The following is a 16,505-nucleotide window of genomic DNA, read 5'->3' on the forward strand; positions in this document are numbered from 1 at the left end:
CTCCACCCAGTGACTCTCTTGTCATGTCCTAAAACAGGGCATCTCCAGAGAGCTGTGGAAGGGACAGAGGGAGAAGCAGATAGGAAGGCTTCAGAGAAGGCAGGTGGTTCAGGGTGGGCCCTTAAGGGCGGATGCGGAGTTGAGCGGTGCCGAAGCCTCGTTTATCCTGCTTGGGCGGCTTTTCTCAGCCTCGCGGAAAATGCACATTGAGATGCTCGTTGTCTCCAGTTTTATTAGATTGTTGTTCCTTGCTTTCACCAGAAAAATCATTGGCAAAGCTGTTGCGCTAAGCAGCAGTACTTCACGATTTCAGAGAGAGTTCTGGAACCAGAGGGATCAGGACTTAGTCCCCTGTCTCTTGCTCAGTTCTTCATTTGTAAAATGGCAGTTACAATGAGGTCTGTTCGCAGGGATGTTGAGAGATGTTAGTGAGAGGAGCTCCCTGCGGAAGTGTGCCCTTGGCCACCACGTGAGCCTGCATGGACTTGTTCACAGGACTCAGGATTTGGCCGGTGATTAACCTTTTCATTTACCTCTGACTGTCAGGAGTTGAGATGACAAAACTGAAAAAAGAAAAAGAAAACAAGCTTGAAGTCTATCTCTCTGACAGATATAGGAAGATTTATTGCCAATTAATTACAAGATCATCAGTCAAGTCCAGCTGAAACTCTGAGGAGCATTTTGAGATCCGCTGAAGAATATGTATGCCTTCGTTACTGAAACTCCTCCAGTAAACCAAAAAAGTGGTCATTCTTTCAGTGGCTGCAGTAGTGAAACTATATGAAGTGACTTAATGCTCATTGAGACTGTTGTGGTGAAGTCATCCTTTAGATTTGCTCCTCAGAGTCATATGAGTGTTAAGTGAAAGAAGGATTTTGATAAATTCACAAACTAAGCAAGTAGGCTGCTTTGAGTTTTAAGAAAGACACAACATTTTACATAGAATTTCATGGAGTCGTAGAGCCCAGAAAACCATTTATTCATTCAGCAAGTATTGATTGAGCATCGGCTAGTTGAGGGTTACGTAGCTGATCAAATAGAACGACTAGGAAACTGCTGCTGCTCCCTGCCCCCTTCCTGATATTTGAAACTTTTATTTCCATATTCTGTGTGATTAAATTGGCTCCCAGAATATTCACTATTATATATTTTAATAACAGATCTTCCCACTAAATTTGTGGTTTCTCACTGTTGCTGTATTTACGTGGTAGTTCTGTTTTACTTTTTGCGTACTTGAAGAAATTAAACTAATCTTTCAAGTGCTGTGCCCACTTCAGGGTACCACTAAGAGAAGGGAGGGAAGAAGATGAGGGTATTATAGGTGGGTATTAGCAGAGGGAAGGACGGCTGGAGGAAATCCTGAGCACCGTAGGACCTAACCAGATTGAGCTGTGTTAGGAAGGGGGTTTGGACCTGCCCCTCAGTGTCTGAGAGCATTTGCTCTGCGGTACCTTCTAAGTTATGAGCCTTTCAGCTCTTCAGATACATCGACTTGTAAATTATAGTGCACATTTCTTCCTCTGTTTTGCAAGAGTTAGAGTCTCATCAAGGTTTCGTTTCTGCTTTTGGTAGTTTTAGGTTTTCTCTGTGGCAATTTACAAATATTTGAATTATGGAAATACCACAAAATAGGGCACTTTTTCCTCAGAGCAGTATTGCAGGGTACATTACATGGATGGGAAAGATGAATTTAAAAGTTTACCATGGTTTGGAGTGCATCATTTATTAATGAACATGAATCTCATAATCAAGTCATTCTTTCTCCTTTGCATCTGAAGCAGTTACTGAACCCCTTTAAATTTGTAGGGGAGTGTAGTAGAAGGCAGTCATTTTCTACTCAAAACTAAAGTATCAAGTGTGTTTTTATATATTAAATTATTGTTATATAGATAATAACTTAATTTCATTGCTCTTAATGACCAAATCTTGAGTTATTGAACAATCTTTATCTTAGAAAATGTCCAATTGTATAGAACAGAATTATGATAGTAGAGTCTTTTTGACTCCATAATGTCTTTTTGATCTGCAATGAAATAAATGATTGTTTTCTTCTGTCTACTCCATGATCTTTAGGTCGTTTGCACTTGGAATGCTGTGGAATTACAAAAAGCAGTTTCAGCTGAAATTTAGAAGCTTTAAGGCTGACTGTGCATTTTAGTGAGAAAGATTAATTTCAGAGATTGAAAAAAGGCTTCTAGTCCTTGTCATCTATGTGCACTTAAGACATTACTTCTTTATTTGTACATTGAGTCATAGAGTGTTTTCTCAGTGTACGTAGTCATTTGATAAGGATTAAGATAAGGGAATACTCTTATGAATAAATGAATGAATGACTCATTTTGTGCAGATACGATATTGTTAGTATTAGCACCTGAGGACCCTGCAGCAGTACTTCCATGGCACGTGAGGACGCCACAGCCGTGCTCCCCTAGAACTTAAGAATACTGCGACAGTGCTCCCAAAGCTGTTTGCATGACATTGCAGTTCATCATGTAGTTATGTTGCCTTGATCTTCTTAGATAACTTGAAAAAGCCCGAAGGGCAGGAGCTCTGTCTTCTTATTTATCTGGCACATAGTAAGTACTCAATAAATACTGAACCAAGGAATTCCCATTCCCCAAATTAAAATTCTCTATAACCCCACCTTATCCCCAGAAAAAAAAAATTTTAACTTTTGGTTTTTATACTATTTTTGGTTTAATACTAATTTCAGATGCATTGTATTTTTACATTGTGGGGGCGGCACATAACGGATGAATGAAGAATGGCATTGACTAGCCAGGAATCATCATTTCAATCATAATGCTTTCTGTAGTTTCTATTAAAAACCATTAGATGACCACTTATAAATGTGCTTTTCACACCTATTGGAGACTGTCCATTTCAGCTTTAGGAACATTCAGATTACAGTCCAAAATAAAGGGAGCATTCTACCTGCTGATGGGAAAAGAGTGAAACAGCTCCACATGGATTCAAGTTGCAGGTGTGGTCAGTTGGCTGTGTGGTCTCTGTATGAGGTGGAGGTTGGGGGTGACAGCATGAAGAAAATCCCCAGCCCAGGGGCCTGTCATTACAAAGCTCCGATGTCTCTCTAAACAGATTTTTTTTTTTGAAATTCTTTTATAGCCTTTTCTAAGACTGTCAGGGATTTTTTCCCCCTCTCGGTGCTAGTAAAATGGTCACCAAAAGGATGAAATGGTGAAGATAGTACATGTTTTTGGAAGATGAAAGTAAGATGAAGTTAAGCACAGTCCCTGAGTTATTTGTAGACATTTATCATCAGCCCTGCAGAAATGTTTTTGATACCTTTCTCTCTACATCCCCATTCCCCAGTTAGACTAAAGCGTGTATGTTTTATTTATGGAGAAGGTTTAACAGTTTTTATTTCTAAAATTAGGATCCTTCTCTTTTTTACTCATAGCTTTCTAGAATATCTCCAATTAGTTAATTGTGAACAAATCCTTAAAACAAAATTACTTAAATTCTCTTTCATTCTTAAAAGTTGTGTGCAACTCAATCCTTTTGTCTTTTTAAAGCCAAGGGAAGAATGGCTTTTTAGGTATGCACCTGTGAAACCCTGGATGAGAACAGGAGCATAGGTGTGCACCTGCAGCATATGGGCCCCTGGGTGACAGTGTGCTTTTTCCATAGGTCTCAGCCACATTTGCAGCCAGTCTGGTCAGCAGCCCAGCTATTGGAGCATTGCTCTCTGCCAGTTATGGAGACAGCCTCGTTGTGCTGGTGGCCACAGTGGTGGCTCTTCTGGACATCTGCTTCATCTTGTTGGCTGTTCCAGAATCTCTGCCAGAGAAGATGAGACCTCTTTCCTGGGGAGCTCAGATTTCGTGGAGACAAGCAGATCCTTTTGCGGTAAATACAAACACTAAAACATTTACTTTCTTACATACATCTTTCTGAGCTATGTAAATAAAAGAACATTTCTGCAGCCTCAAGCATCCTAGCAGTTGTTGATCCATTTTTTCTCTCCAGTAAAAATAGAAAAAATTTAATTGCCAAGTAAGGGACTGAGGTACGCTGTACACCAAGGAGTATATATAATTCATACTTCTTAAATCCAGCATGTGGTTATCATAAGGGAAGGGACAAGAAATTCTTGTCCGGTTAATTCTCGACGAAGGCTTGAGAAGGAAGGTTTTTTTTATTTATTTTTGCAGAGTTTTCATCCCTTTTTTAAAAAAAAAGAAAACAAAATAAATGAATGTAGCCATTTGAAATGGTTGTTTTCATTCACTTAAATTCAAAAGTGTTAAATGTATTTGAACTGACTGAAGTAGTTATTTTCTAAGTTAATATACACCCACTTTGAACAGAGATTTTAAACTTATCTTTTACACATTGGATGGATTCTTTGTTTTCTATTTTTTTGTTTGTTCTTTGGCATAGGGGAATTCCATTAACAACGAAAAAAAGTGCTGAGAAAAAGAGTCTTTCCTCTCCATCTGGTTTGAAATTGTTCTTGAAGGAAATATGTGCAGAAAAAACCCACTAGCGATTTGATCTTTGCTTTCTATCCTCTAAGTTTATCTTTTAGGAAAAATACATGTAACAGAACTAACCCATGAGAAATTCTTTTCTAAAAAGTTCCCTCAGTGCATGAGCTGGGGCCCCTGCTCTTTCTGTTTGTGCTATGATGTCAGACATCAAGAACTAGGTGTGGTACTCGCTTCTACAGCACATATACTAAAATCAGAACGATACAGAAAAGCTTAGCATGGCCCCCGCGCAAGGATAACGCACAAATTTGTGAAGCATTCCGTATTTTTCTGACTATACTTCAACAACAACAACAAAAAAATACAGAAAAAAGAAAGAAATAGATGTGGAGAGAAGAAAACCAGGAGTGGAGCCAGTGAGACGTCTAACCTTCTTGTCACGTGGCGGTCAGTCTACACATGGAAACCCTCTGTGAAACAGAACTGTTGTGGCTTACCTTTCAGGACTGTTGTGAGGATTGCAGTGAATATATGTAAATTAACCAGTCCCGTGTCTGGTGTATAGCAAGGTCCCAATAGACATTGGCTGCTTTTGCTTTTAATTATATGAAGGTTACAATTATGATGACGTAAAATGCACTGCAGCTCTCTCCACTCCATGGACCACTTCTGGTGCACCTTTGGTCTACTCAAACATCTTATGTAGAGAGGAATAATGTAAGGAGTTTGGAGAAGGTTGTGACATTCAAAAAGTTTTTACTGGTCAGAGAATCTTGTTGTCACTGACCCCATGGCTGGAGCATATTTATTTGACTACCAGTTTTACAGGCAAATTTAATATTAACATTTTAAAGAATAGAGTCAGTTTTTGTGTAATGCAAACCCTGTACTGTTTATGGCTTTAAGAGAGTTGTATTGTGAATGAAAGAGAGAGATTAGATTTTCTTAAGAGGTTCCAGAGCAATGTTTTTTACGGTCTGTTCATGGTTTGTTCAGGGTCTGTCTCAGGATGTGATCCAGTATTGTTAACAAAGATAAGTAAGTGTTTTTTAAAAAAAGAGGGAGAGAAAGAGAGAAAGCTGTAATATTTGAAACATATATCTCTAGAACTAGGACTTGTAACCTCCTTAGAGAAATGACAGGTTTAATGTTAATGTTCATTTCGTTTTATAATTCAGTCAATGCATCTTTTGTTATTCCCCCTTAAGAGATCAAAACAAGCCAATATCCCTGAATATCAGTGACATTAGTATCTATTTGCTTTTTATGTGTTTCTCTTTCTGCTTATTCCTAGTCCTTGAAGAAAGTTGGAAAAGATTCTACCGTCTTGCTAATCTGCATCACCGTTTTCCTTTCATACCTCCCTGAAGCTGGACAGTATTCAAGTTTTTTCCTCTATCTCAGGCAGGTGGGTAGTGGGTGCCTAGTAGCTTTTGAACATGAGGAACATCGAAGTTTGGGATCTATCTAAAGGTATTTTGGGAAAAACAGTGCAGAGAAAAAAAATGTGTTAACTTGCTTCTAGTTACAAATGTATGTGCTGACATATAATTAGTAGTCAGGAGAGCTTTAGTGCTACAGTGTTTTAAAATACAATAAATGTTTACTGTGGAAAACATTTCCTTGAGAATTAACACTGAAAGAGAATTAGAAACAGAATTTGTCTTTAATAATACCCATTGAATTTCACTAAGAAGTGAAGTTTATTTCAGAAACACCCTGACCCGAGTCTGATCACAGCCAGCTGGCTGAGCCACCTAATGGCCAGAGCTCAGTACCACTAAGACTTCGAGGTGCTCACAAGCAATCATCAGAATAATCTTTTCTTGCTTCTGATTATTTTCTCTTTAAAAATTTATACTTTGTCCCTCCAAAAGGCATCTGACTTAAGGCAATTAAAAGAAAAAGTTTACTATTCCAGCTGCTACTTCAGACCTCTGGGATGGCTAAGACCTGATTCGCCTTCCAATGCAATCCTGCTTTGGTCTCTTACTGGTTTCACTGGAAGACCTTCTCCTAATGGTTTACTCCACTTTGTCAGAGCAGGCCTCCTCTTAGATAAATTCCTTTCATTTTAGAGATAGTTTTAAATACAATTTGTTAAATTCGCCATTCTCATAGCTTTCCTAAGAGTAGGAGAGTATAATATTTTATATGATAGTGTGTCTCTAAGTAAAACTTTTTTTTCAAGCATTTTTACTTGTCTTGCTTGTTTATGGTGGGTGAGTACTGGAGATTTAGAAGGAAAAGTGGTGAGATAATGTGCTTAATATAGAAAATTTTACATGCATTTGTAATGAAATTATACATTAAATTGCATTAAATATGTATTTAATGTAGAAAATAATATAGGAAAAGTGAGAAACCCCAAGGGAAAAAGTGAAAAAATTTGTCTTCGTCTTTCACGCGGATAATAAACAACTGAATATTTCTTTTTTATCCTTTTTTCCTATACATATGCTTATGTCACCACCACCACCAACAGTTGCAACAAATCAGAATCATTCTGCTATGTTGTATTTGTGTTCTCTTTTTAGAGCTCACACACAATCAACACACACATATTTTAGTTTAAACTGTATTTATTTGTAAATCATGTATTTGATAAGGAATTTGTATCCAGCATTTTTGTAGAACTTTACTCAATAATAAAAAGACAAATACCCCAACTGAAAATGTAGGCAAAGGATTCTGAGTACGTATTTTTCCAAGAAAGATATACAAATGGCCAATAAGCACATGAAAGGCCACTTAACATCATTGGCCATCAAGGAAATGCAAATCAAAACAGTAATGCTTCACTTTACACCTGCTAAGATGGCTGTAACCAGAAAGGCAGAGAAATGGGAACCCTCATACATGCTGGTGGGAATGCAGAACGGGGAAGCCACTGACAAACAGTCTGGTAGCTCCTCAAAGTGTTCAGCATAGGGTTCCCAGGTATATAGCCAAGAGAATCGAAAACACCTATCTGCACAGAAACTCTGACACAAATTACTATTCATAGTAGTCAAAAAGTAGAAACAACCCATATGCCTATGAACTAATGAAACAGATCAAGAAATGTGATATATCCATTCAGTGAAACATTATTTGGCAGTGAAGCACTGATACGTGCTACAACTTGAGTGAGCTTTGAAAAATCATGCTAAATGAAAGAAGCCAGGACCATATATTGTATGACTCCATTTGTATGAAGTGCTCAGAATAAATAAATCCATAGAGACAGGAAGTAGACTCCTGGCTGGGTGGCAGGGTGGGCTGGGGAAATGGGACTCCTACTGGGGTACCACGCATCTTTGAGGAGTGATGAGGTCTTCTAAAATTGATCATGGTGATAATTGCCCGACTCTGTGAATATTGTAAAAGTATCGAATTGTAACACTTGTAATGGGTGAATTGTATGTATTTAAATTCCATTTCAGTAAAGCTGTTTTAAAAATGTATTTACAAATTAAGCTGAGACATAGATTCCAATTTTTAAAAATTTCATTTGATTACAGAGTAATAGAATATTATTTTGGGAGCCAGAGGTTCTAGCTCTAACTCTTAATAGCTGGTTGTGTGACTTAAATAAAGTAAGACAGTTAATTTATGAAATGTGAAGGATGTATACAGTAATTCCTAAAGTTTTTTTTCTGAATTTTATAGAATTTCAGTAGAGGGCAAATTAACTTTAAAAACTTGGTATTTAAAACTTGAAAAGCTTTAGGCATTTCAGAGCTGCTCTTAAAGCTAAAAGGTGTAGAAATCACTGCCAGCTAGCTTTGGCTGCTCATTTGAATCATCATGAAAACTTTAAAACATACCTGTGTCTGGGCCCAGAAAGTCTGATTTAATTGTTCTCAGGTGAGTTCCAGTGTCTCATTTCTCCACTTTCCCCGCTTCACTCCTCTCTCCTTCTCTGTTGCCCACATGATTTTAGTGTTTAGCCAAAGTTGAGAGCCACTGACTTTGCCAATGAGCAGATTCTGTGTTGGCAGCATGAAAAATCAGATAATTTGCTTCGCATTCTTTCAATAAACGTTGTATTTGTCTCTTGGTGGGTTGGAGATGGGGAGAGATATGAAAATAATAGGTAGGCCTATAACTGAAAATATTGTCTTAATATTTAATATTTGTCAAATTAAGTTGTGCCTGCTTGTAAGGGTTTTTTATAAAAGATTCAGCTGTAAATTACTGGTTAAATAGCTTCAACTTTGAGCACTGCCTAAATTTGCCATTGTCAAGGTTTTATGAACTTGCCTCAGTTTTATTCTATGGCTTTAATAGAACATAACATTTCTTAACTATTTTTATGATATCTGTATTACAAAGTGTTTTCATTTCCACAGATCATAGGTTTTGGATCTATTAAAATTACAGCATTCATAGCTATGGTAGGAATTCTGTCTATTGTGGCTCAGGTGAGTGTCATTTTTACCCATCTTTTTTTTTTTTAAACGTTTGTAATCGAAAAAAACTATCTGTGGTACAGCATCATACCTAGTAAACTGATCAACTGACATATGTACAGTCCACAGAACTATTCTATTTTTAATAGAATCTTGAGGTTGTGATTTAGGAGGAATTTAATATAGCTTGTCAGTTCTTTAATACTTGTAACCTCTAATGGGTCAGTTCACCAAATAAAAATTTGCTTTTACAACCACCAACCACAATCTAACTCCAGATATTGCAGAATTAACCAGAAGGTTGTTTGAATGTTATTTTGATGTTGAAAAGTAGTGAAAGCGAAAAGCAGAAATGAAAATTCATCACTATTAAAATCCTTGCTATCCCCGGGGCTGAAGAAATGTGGTAACTCAGTGCATAAGAATGTATGTAAACAGGATTTAGTAAACATCCCCATCTGTCATAACTATAGGACCACAAAGGGCAGGGCATGTGTTCTTTAAATTCATTTATTGATGTGTTTAGGTGCACTCACTGTATGGGACTGCCTGGAGGCCACTTCCCTGAAACAGCTACGTGCTGCTTTAAAGCATGGGAAGGCCAAGCAGAGCACTGCTTTGTGATAACTCTCCCAAGGAGAAATGAGAAGGCTGCGGAACTATTTTGCCCAAAAACTAGAATTGATAAGGCTTGTAGGAATGCATCAAACCAAAGGCCTTTTTTTTAAGCTGTATCAGCAAATGTAAATTATGTTAAATTTCAAGTTGCCTAGGATTTTGGTTTTTTGGGTTTTTTTTATATTAACTGTGGTTAGTCGATTAGCTCACATTCATTTTTTATACTATGCCTTTTCCGACTATCTCAACTAATTTTTTTAGGAGAATATATATTTGTTAAAATCCCATTTGTATCAATCCAACTTTGTGAAACTGTGAACCCCATCAAAATCTCACATACTCTGTAAAGGTTCAGCAGGGGGTTGCTATTCACTGGTGGTTAAGTGACTGGCCTTTCTCCAAAGAGACTGAGGCCTGTGCTTCTCAATCCAGTAACTGTTGAAGGGCTGTGATGACCTTCTGTGAAGTGCTAAGCACCAGATAAACAGGTTTGTGGCGAGGCTGGAGGCCCTGAGCCCAGGTCAGTCTGGGGAGGCCCTGATGCTTCACCCCGTAGAGCTACGTCAGTGCTGCATTGTCTGCAAGGTCCCAGGTTGGGTGGTCTGCCCTTAGAGGTCCTTGGTTCCGTCTCTGTATGCATGATTCTCAGGATTACCCTTTTTGCTTTGCAGACTGCCTTTCTCACCATCTTGATGAGATCATTAGGGAATAAGAACACTGTCCTCCTTGGTTTGGGCTTCCAGATGCTCCAGTTAGCCTGGTACGGTTTTGGATCTCAGCCATGGTGAGCGTCTCCCCTGGATTCTCATGCACTAACAGATATTTATATCTTTTAGAGGAGCTCAAGTTAGTTGAGTGTGATATGAAGGAAGCAGGGGTTATTTTACTGGCATAATATAGTCAGCATTTCAAAAACTGTTTAGACTTGATTCGGGAAAAGGTAGAGCCAGATAATTTAGGATTATTTGGAAAGATTGCCTTCACCTCAGCTGGCTTTCAGTGAGTTGTTACTTTAAATTGAATGTGTGTATCTCTTCCTCTGACCTCCCCCCTCAAAAAGTTTTAAGTCTGATTCTTAAACACACTTGTCAGATTCGAGAGACACCATATATAGTCAAAAACAAAACAAGAAGACAAGGAAAAATGACTGATTATGACAGGGTTTACTGTCATAATGAGCTGAGTGACTCCGGATAGTGACATAGCCTTCAGAATATAAAGCATATGAGTTAGATGAACACTAAGATCTCTTCCAAAATCCTATGTACCTTGAGGCAGTTATTACTCCTCTGACATATTAGTCTCCCATAAAGACAGGAAGAAAGGTCAAATTAAGCCCCGTGGAATAAGAAGAAATAAAAAGAATTTTGAGTACTATTTTGTTAAGTGGCAAGTCTCCCTGTGTGCCTCGTTACCAAATACTAAGAGTTCATATCTCGATTTTAAATATTTGAGTTGGTCCCCATTTTGCGATCATAAATGGACAGCATTATTTAGAAAAATATGACATCCTTAAGGTGGTCAGTGGTTAGTTCTTCTTGTTCTTTGAAATCTTAATTTCAGTCACATGAACGTTGGTTCGGTAGCTGGTTCAGTCAAACTTATGCTACCTTAAAAAGATTGTGTCAACCTCAAAGGTTCCTCCTTTTAAGTAAGGACATGCATCTCATCCCCAAGACAGCCTGGCCAAGAAGGTTTTAAGCCCAGTTGGGGCCTCGCTTTCCTCATACTCACGCTTACTACTGACACACACATAGGTCCCTTTCACAGAGGTCTAAAGGAAGCAGCCTGGAAGTCCGCAGGATGTCTTGACCTTCAAGTCTATTTTTTCTGTTGGTGGCACACAATACTTTGTTGAGAGTTAGCAAACTGAGCAACTCAAGGGCAGTATGGAGGTAAGCCTTTGAGAAGTACAAAGAAAAAAGTGAAAAATTGGTGGGAGAAATGTGGTATTTATAGAAAAGAAAAATCCTTTTGAAGTTCATTGAGCTTCTGTCTACAAATGGTAATAGGGAAAGCCAGGAAGAAGAACAGATTTTGACAGAGAGAAAATAAAGAAATGAAACGTTCCCAGCCCGTGAAGGCATCAGTATTAATAGTGCGATGTATATAACCTTCCAGATTAAAACATAAATAAATCCATTTTTAAAGAGAGAAAAAATAAATAGAACTTAACACAAGAAAGCAAAGAATTTTGTGCTTTTGCCATTGCTCATGCTGTGAACAGCAGGCCCCCTGGTGCTGGCCTGCCCCCTGACCGCAGCCTGGCTTGCCATTGCAGGATGATGTGGGCAGCCGGGACCGTGGCTGCCATGTCCAGCATCACGTTTCCAGCAGTGAGTGCCCTCGTCTCTCGGAATGCAGAGTCAGATCAGCAAGGTGAGGTCACCGTCCCCCTCCCTGCTTTCCTCCTTCAGCAGAGGTGTCCCTGCCGGAAGCATGAGCAGCTCTGAGCCTCTCTCTCCACGTCTACAGAGCAAGGGGTCACAGCCACGTGGTCCCTGCTCAACAATCATTTCTATTTACTTTGGCAAATAGGAAGATTATGTATTCCTGCCTGATTCCATCTTATATTCATATTTTTGAGATCTGGACTCAGCAGATTAGAATACTGAGAGAAGTACAACTATCCATTTTCTCTCTTCAGTTTTGGCTCCTCTTTTATGTGTTACCGTCAGAATTTACTACTTGTAATAATCATATTTTAACAGATGTCTGTTAAATAATGATCGACTAGTAAAGGAATGAGTTCTTTAATCACTGTAATCACTAAAATTTCTTTAATTTGGAATCACTCAAAGTCTGCTACTCAATTTAGGAAATGATTCTTTGAGAGGATGAAGAAAAAATAAATCTGTAGTTCTTAATAATTGGATGCAGAGTGAGAGGCAAAATGAAGACGGTTATGTAGAGAGTAGCACTGGGCTGTCTAGACTTACTTGATCCTTCTTGTGACTTTGGCTTCCCTTTCAGGCAGGCCCTTCTGCCAGAATTAATCCTCCTCTGTCACTTAGTGGATCACTTGACTGTAGTCAGAAAGTAGTGAATTTTAAAAGAAAAAAATTTGGATGTTTTTAGAGACCTTTAAAAAGTTTCAATAAAAAAATAGATTGAAAAAGATAGTTTATTCATCGCACCTATTTTTCCTCATCAGAAATTAGCCATCTTATTCATATCTGCTTTTAAATAGTGTCATTTGAAGACCACAAATTCTGTGTCACCCTCATGATGGTAACTCGGCTGGCTGTGCAGCCTCGGGGAGGCACTGTGGTCATGAGAAGGCAGGAGCTATCTGGGGGGGTGAGCTTAAGCCTTGGCATCTGACAGACATGATCCTGTCTCTCAAGGCCTGAATTTTCTTTGCCTTTTTAAAATGCTTATATGTATTAATACAGATGTTTCTAAATGTCAGCATATCAACTTATTAGAACATTCTGTATTAAGTTGAATTATATTTGACCATTTTTGACTTCCCTAAACCTCCATCTCATATGGTTCAAGCTAATTTTTTACCTGCCATGTTAAAAAAAACAGCTATCTAGAAACTGACACTTCTGGGGACTTTTCAGTGCAGGTGTAAGGGAGATGGACTTGGAACATGGAGATCATCATGAGGAACACAATCTGTCCAGAGGTGCACGTCAGGACTGCTGTGGGCTCACACATGGGCAGGAAGACAAGAAGCAAAGGGCATATTTTTATTGTAAAAGCAGCACTCAGTGAGTAGAAGAGAAAAATCTCAGTCCATGGAGCAGTGGAAATTGGCCCATAAATGGAGAATATTAAGATTTTTTCTCCCCACATTAAGATCTGCTGTTATGGGGGAATTCAGCCTCAAAGGGATTGCAGAAACATCACTGTCATTTCATATCCATCTAGATCTTAGGACAGGGACTGAGGACAGTATTGAAAGGACATAGAAAACCAAGAAAACATTTGTGCAGTGAAGTGAAAATGTGATAGCTGAAGTCCCTGCAGTCCACTTGCCTCAACCCAGACCACTCAGTCCGGCTGACTCCGTATTTCATAACTTTTAAGAAAGTACTGGTAAATCTGCAACATGAGATGCTCTGGTGAGAAAACTAGCTCCCTTCTCTTTGTCGTGACTTAGGAGTTGCCCAGGGCATCATAACTGGAATAAGAGGACTGTGTAACGGCCTGGGGCCAGCGCTGTATGGCTTCATATTCTACGTGTTCCACGTGGAGCTGACAGAGTTGGAGCCAGAGCTGAATTCTAACAATGCTGCCCTGCAGGTAATTTGGTAATAAGTCTAATTCTATAACAGTGATTATGTCTGATTATAGCAAAATCTTCTGACCTTCAATTTGGACAGCATTCTTACTGTTACAGCATTACTGTTGTATTTGACAGCAGTAAGTGCTGTGTTCATTGCTTACCGGGATTAAGGAGGGATCATTTCAGTGATTTAATATCTTCTGTAAAAAGCTTGTCTTAACTTTGTTCAGGTTCTGTTTTCACCTACACAGTTACTCTGATCAGAATACTGTTCTCTGGTGAAGCCCAGGCCAAATAAAATATGAAACGACCTAAGATTCCAGCTAGAAATTGAGCTAGAGTATTTTTTCTACTATTTATTTGCTTCCAAGCTGTATTTAATATACATTTCTGTATAAAACTGGAATTAATGTTCACGTACAGAGCTCATGATCTCAGGTCACAGGGTGAGATAAACAGCTGTTGCTTACAAGTTTAGTTAAGCTGCTGGGGAGTGGTGCACAACGCAGTAATTAGTTGCCCCCATCATATTCCAAACCCCATACTGTTGTTAGTATTTGCCGTGACACTTAAACATTTGCTTATGAGAAAATAACTTACTTCTCAGTGGTGTGTTTTGGGTCATCTAAGACAAATTTTGGATTGAAAGACTAACCAAATTCTTCATCTTCATTTGTTTCCCATCAGGGAGCTGTCATCCCAGGTCCACCGTTTTTGTTTGGGGCATGTATAGTCCTTATGTCTTTTCTGGTTGCCTTATTCATCCCTGAATACAGCAAAGGCAGTGGAATCCAAAAACAGAGCAGCAGCATCAGTGGCAGCCTGAACAACGCCCCGGAGCGGGGCAGTGATGAGGACATCAAGCCACTGCTGCAGGACAGCAGCATCTGGGACCTGTCTTCCTTCGAGGAGCCTGGGAATCAGTGCACTGAGCTATGAACTGCGGAAAGGGAGGCTCTGCAGACGCCATCTCAGAGCCATGGCGGGGCCACACCACATGGGGACTTCATGGTGCTGGAGGGGAGATGCTTGCTAGCGGCATCGTTCAGGGCCGAGTTTGAGAAGTAACCACCTCCGTCCCTCTGTCTCCCTCCCCATCCTCCTCCTCTTCCTTTTCTACCATTCTTTTTCTTTCTGTTTATATGTGAGAACAAGATTCGAAATACTTCCCTGCATCAGTATGCAACTCTCAAAGTTATATGGAGTCTCACCTTTGAAACTCAAGCAGAAAAAGTCATCTCTGATAAAAAGGATGGCTTTCCTTTAATAAGTCCAGAGTAAGCGTGCCCATGGCCTTTTTAGTAGAAGATGCAGGATTGTAGTGCAACTGCCACCTCTGGCAAAATTTGAGATTAAAAATCCCATGTTTTCTCCCTTCCTGTTCCTCTGACCTGTGCCCTTCTAGCCCGTGGGTGTTTAGTGAGTGGCTGCTTTAAGAGTCACTCAGTATCAGGGATCTATTGCCTTTGTTCAAAGGTCAAGCGAAAATCTAGTCTACTCTCCTTTCCTTCTCTCTACTTCCTATTCTTGGCTGGAACAAAACTCAGCATATACACCTCTAGACATTAATAATATTGATCAGTGATAACCTTTACCAGATGAAGGGAAATTTTTTATAAATTCTAATCAGGAAGAATTAGCAACTCAGATTCCTGGACCTGATGTCTTAGTCAGATCCAAGGTGATTTTACCGAAGAAAAATACACTTGAAGCATTCTGGTAGCAACATAGAAATGGGAGGGTGCTTCTAAGGAAGTTTTTAACAATGTAAACATTCCGAAGTGAGGATGAGAGTTGATAGCTGGATACCAGAGGAGTTTACATCCAAGTTTAGACTCAACGTAATGCATTATTACTTTTTGCTCCAACCTACATTTCCTGTGTCCTGCTTCTCAATGTTCTCATTCATCACACCCCTGCCTTAACTGCTCTATGTAGGCATTTGTTTTCAGTCAGTCTTTATTTCCATCTGTTTATCTGCCTTTTAAATCTCATCGAGAATATGCCCAGTAAATTCCTTTCTAAAATATGACGGTTTAAGAAGCTCAGTTTCACAATGTGTCTTGCTAATTTTTTGAGATGTTTTCTGGACAAAGAAAACTTTACAGATTTATATGTATTTTGCTGCACCAGTAAGTGGACCATTAACTAAGGCCCGTCTTTAACAGAGCACTCCTTTGAAAGTTTTATAGGTATGAAATATATGTAGATATTCATAAGCAGTTTTAATTTTTTTGATGGGGTGCTGTGTAAATCTTGTATTTATAAATGTAATGAAGGTATTGACAAAAAATATATACAACTTTTATAAAGGATTGTGTACTGACTGAATACATTTAAAAGAAAATATATTTTGAAACCTGTTCTGCTATGAACAAAGATAACATATCTTTTTACTATGCTGTTGGTTTTTAAGTTAAGCTTCCTAATGCATAATAAAATTTCAGTGGATACTTTTTAGGTATTTTGTGTTTCTTTAAAGCCGATAATACCGTTGATCTTTGGGTTCTCCTTTGGGTGACTTTCAGCTGAAATAAGTTTTTAGTCCTTAAGCTAATGCAGAAGATACATGTATTTTCAAAAAAGTTTTATTTCAAAATCTCCCTTCAAAACGAGGTTTTTTTTTTTTTAGTTGAAGTATATAGTCAGTTTACAATGTTATGTCAATTTCTGGTGTACAGCATAATGTTTCAGTCATACATATACATACATATATTCATTTTCATACTTTTTCATTCTAGGTTACCACAAGGTATTGAATATAGTTCCCTGTGCTGCACAGTATAAACTTACTGTTTATCT

The 16,505-nt window shown here is 38.6% G+C and overlaps 1 protein-coding gene and 1 non-coding gene across 7 annotated transcripts in view; both read left to right on the forward strand.

Moving 5' to 3' along the window:
• Window positions 1-16,163, forward strand: part of MFSD14B (major facilitator superfamily domain containing 14B) — a 138,596-nt gene extending 122,433 nt beyond the window's left edge. For all 6 annotated transcript variants that reach the window (XM_072959060.1, XM_072959062.1, XM_072959059.1 and 3 more), the window contains 7 exons: window positions 3,652-3,870; window positions 5,749-5,862; window positions 8,789-8,860; window positions 10,138-10,250; window positions 11,748-11,845; window positions 13,578-13,720; window positions 14,391-16,163. In XM_072959060.1, the coding sequence (XP_072815161.1) occupies window positions 3,652-3,870; window positions 5,749-5,862; window positions 8,789-8,860; window positions 10,138-10,250; window positions 11,748-11,845; window positions 13,578-13,720; window positions 14,391-14,642 (1,011 nt within the window). In that variant the 3' untranslated portion in view covers window positions 14,643-16,163. The remainder of the gene's footprint in view (window positions 1-3,651; window positions 3,871-5,748; window positions 5,863-8,788; window positions 8,861-10,137; window positions 10,251-11,747; window positions 11,846-13,577; window positions 13,721-14,390) is intronic.
• Window positions 4,678-4,784, forward strand: LOC116279979 (U6 spliceosomal RNA). Its single transcript, XR_004189305.1, has one exon. It is a non-coding gene; the product is annotated as a U6 spliceosomal RNA (small nuclear RNA).
• Window positions 16,164-16,505: the final 342 nt, after the last annotated feature.

Source organism: Vicugna pacos, chromosome 4 (assembly GCF_048564905.1).
Source record: "Vicugna pacos chromosome 4, VicPac4, whole genome shotgun sequence".
Classification (NCBI taxonomy): domain Eukaryota; kingdom Metazoa; phylum Chordata; class Mammalia; order Artiodactyla; family Camelidae; genus Vicugna; species Vicugna pacos.